This window comes from Hevea brasiliensis, chromosome 10 (assembly GCF_030052815.1).
Source record: "Hevea brasiliensis isolate MT/VB/25A 57/8 chromosome 10, ASM3005281v1, whole genome shotgun sequence".
NCBI classification, from domain to species: Eukaryota; Viridiplantae; Streptophyta; class Magnoliopsida; order Malpighiales; family Euphorbiaceae; genus Hevea; species Hevea brasiliensis.
This window is the reverse complement of record NC_079502.1, coordinates 99,574,551-99,577,613: the sequence shown is the minus strand read 5'-3', so window position 1 is coordinate 99,577,613 and position 3,063 is coordinate 99,574,551. Positions and strand designations below refer to the sequence as shown.

Genomic DNA, 3,063 nt, shown 5'->3' with positions numbered 1-3,063 from the left:
TGCAAATCTGCATAGCTTATGCGGCAAGTTATGCACAATTTGGTCAATGCATATTTCAGCTTGAAAACTTGTTTTTGACATCTTTGGCTATAGAAGACACTCCTCAATGGCAAAATTCTCTTCAGTCCTTCAAAAACACCATTTTTCCTACAAAACAAAGTAAAAATTACAAATTAATCCAAAATCGACAATTATGAAAAACTAACTAATTAACTAATGAAATTAGCTAAAAATGACTAATAATCAAATAAAATGGCTATGAAATTAAACCTCAATGATTATGCAAAATGTATGCATCAAGATGTAGAAGGCTAATGAGATAATTTCCATATAAATAGTACTAATTTCCCTCCATTCTCCTCCAAATTGGAGGGGAAATCTTTTGGATAAGATGCAATGAATTGAAAAATGCATTTTTTTCCTCATTCTCTTCTGGAGGAACCAAGGATATCAAGTTTTATTTTTTTTTTCTCTCTCTTTTTTTCAAAGGTCTGCTTGGTTTAATTACTGGATATAGCTAAAACATATAATATCCTCTGAAATTCTTTATTTCATTTGAAATATGCAATTTCAAAAGCTGCAAATTCTTGAAGTCAGATGCAACTTTAAATTCCATTACAATAGGTCTTTGTGGATGAAATGAGCAACTGAATTTCAGAAGAACAAAAGTAAATAAAATATTGAGTCCTTACCCCCTTAATTAGCAATTACGTAGAACAAAGAGACACATATATTGATAGAGGCTTAATACAGCCTTCAAGTTTTATTATAACAGTTCCTTGAAAGCACACCAAACTGGGGAGGTGTTTGCACTGCAAGCATTCAAGGTTTATTGCACAACATACACAAGCACATACTTAGCTCGTATAGAGCTAGACTTAACATACACACAAGCACATACTTATGTGGAGACTGGTTAATCGTCCAGTCTAGACATTAACCACTAAAACACAGAATATCCTAAATTGCAATGCAAGAAAATTCTCGCATTAATTATTTATTTATTCTTTCAACGAAACACCAGATGGCCGGTGATCACCTCCACCATAACAAGCCAAGCTTGGTCACTACTCGCAGCAACGGTACATTAGATACTTGCCCATTTTACGATCACAAATTGCGCATATCATCATCTCATCTGGGACCCTTGGAACAGTGGTGGGGAGAACAATGTGATAACAATGGTGTTTTTGGACCTTAAGATGTTGTTCGATCTGTTGGTTGAGTGCTAGCACAAAAGAATCAACGTTCGTGCCAGCTTTCCACCAGTTATTTATCCTTAACAACACATCCAGAACGACTTCTCCTGTGGCTTTCACCACTTTATGAGATGATCCTAATTGACCAAACACAGCCCATCCCTTGTAGCTGCCATTGAAGCTTAGCAAAGACATGACATCTCTCATGGTATTGTTTTCTTTAGCATTCTTGCCATCTCGTATCCCCCAAGAAAAGATGCTTTCCAATCGGGTCCAAAAGTGCCAACTGTGTGTTTCATCAGCTTTCCAGTATCCACCAACCTTCTTTGCCGTGATGAAATCGAAAATGGCATTGTTGTAATGATCGATGGCATTGCTCTTGCTCACATAAACCAAATCTATGCTTATCTTTGTGAAATTCTTAACCCGATTTATCATAGTGGTGAAGTCCTCGATCCACTTGATGTCTTCTCCTCCGTAAAGGCATAAGATTGAAGCTGGTTTCGACTGATATATATACACTCATATTTTAATTAGTCTACTAAAAATACTTAAAAGCTAAATTAAATTTAATCAATGATCTCTTGACTCAGTTTTGATAAAAAAAAAAAAAAGAAAGTTTTGCGAGTTCAAACTCCAATTGAAGTCTAATTAAAAAATAAAATTTATTATCTTATAAAAAAAAAACTATAAATATAAATTATAGGAATGTAAAATTACCGAATCTTCTGGATAAATTCCTCCGAGAAGTAGATCCAGGGTTATCTGCAGATTCTGATGCCACAGTGATTTCTTTTGATCGTGAACAGAGAATAGGCTGAGCAAATCTCCTGATATCCACAGCGGGTCAAGAGTACGAGGGGTAAGGGATTTTGCATGTCCTTTTGGAAACAGTGGCACCAGAATTGTCTCATTTGTGAATTTCCATACCTCCCTGATGTACCTAATGGCCACTGGTTTGACGATTTTAGGATTTCGCACTGTGTACCAAGGCATCAGGGATTGCAATGACGAAAACTCGCGTTCATTGAACTCGTCCACAATTGGAAGCCACACTATATGATACCTATTCTGCTCCTTGGTTTGCAGTTTTAGGTACAATTTAGTAAGAGTCTTCATTTCTGCATGACAGGCATCAGGACCAGATATGAGCAGCCACACGTTGGAGCCCTTTAGCGAATTAATATCGACCTGCATTTGTTTCGAAAAGAATTTAAAAACTATAACTTGTAATACTTAACAAGTGAGATGCTGGGAAGTGTCAGAGTTGAAATTGGGTAAATTGCGAACCTCTTTCTTGTTGTCATGGCCTACCACAAGGGCTGTCTTCCCACCCTCGACGTCAAATAAGTCGCTGAGGATGGTATGGTCTTGGTATGTGTTGAAACGATTGATGAGCCACTTGTAAGTTTCTGCAATATCCCAATGGTGATCTTTATTCAGTAATTCCGAGAAGGGGTTGTTAAGGTCAAGTTAGAATGGCCAATAAAGGGCTTAATTACCAATTTCATGTTTGCGATGAGAAAATTTAACTTGCAGGACTTTCTGCATGCTACTAACTTTAGAAGCCAGCGTTTTCAGTCGCGATGTCATTTCTGCCATGGTGTTCCTGAAATACAGTAAATTGGTTTCTGTTTTATTTACTTGGAAATAAAAAAATGGATTAAGTTAGCATTCCAACACTTATTGGTTTCTCAACCCAACAAGTTTAGCAATATAAGAGCCGCAGGTCTCAACATTATAAATCGTCCAGTAGGTAGCTCTGGCTATTTCAGTCGGGGCAGATGGTTGTTCTTCAGCTTCAAAATACTTAGGATCTAGAACCCTGAACTGGAGAACACATTTGATTACAGTCATTATGGCG

The 3,063-nt window shown here is 37.0% G+C and overlaps 1 protein-coding gene across 1 annotated transcript; it reads right to left on the bottom strand.

Annotated features, from left to right (window-relative positions):
- Positions 1-712: 712 nt before the first annotated feature.
- Positions 713-2,802, bottom strand: LOC131169566 (protein SIEVE ELEMENT OCCLUSION A-like). Its single transcript, XM_058128752.1, has 4 exons — positions 2,702-2,802; positions 2,490-2,611; positions 1,920-2,390; positions 713-1,706 (listed from the first exon to the last, which is right to left on the bottom strand). Exons 1-4 carry the CDS (start codon positions 2,799-2,801, stop codon positions 1,068-1,070), a joined length of 1,332 nt encoding a protein of 443 aa, XP_057984735.1. The 5' UTR covers position 2,802; the 3' UTR covers positions 713-1,067.
- Between the last annotated feature and the right edge of the window lie 261 nt (positions 2,803-3,063).

What these genes read in the sequence shown, in the direction of transcription:
- LOC131169566 (XM_058128752.1), bottom strand. Translation starts at nt 2,801, where the DNA reads ATGGCAGAAATGACATCGCGACTGAAAACGCTGGCTTCTAAAGTTAGT. An exon ending in TCATCGCAAACATGAAATTG is followed by an intron (nt 2,612 to 2,701) that starts GTAATTAAGCCC and finishes GGGATATTGCAG; the next exon opens with AAACTTACAAGTGGCTCATC. An exon ending in GCCATGACAACAAGAAAGAG is followed by an intron (nt 2,391 to 2,489) that starts GTTCGCAATTTA and finishes AAACAAATGCAG; the next exon opens with GTCGATATTAATTCGCTAAA.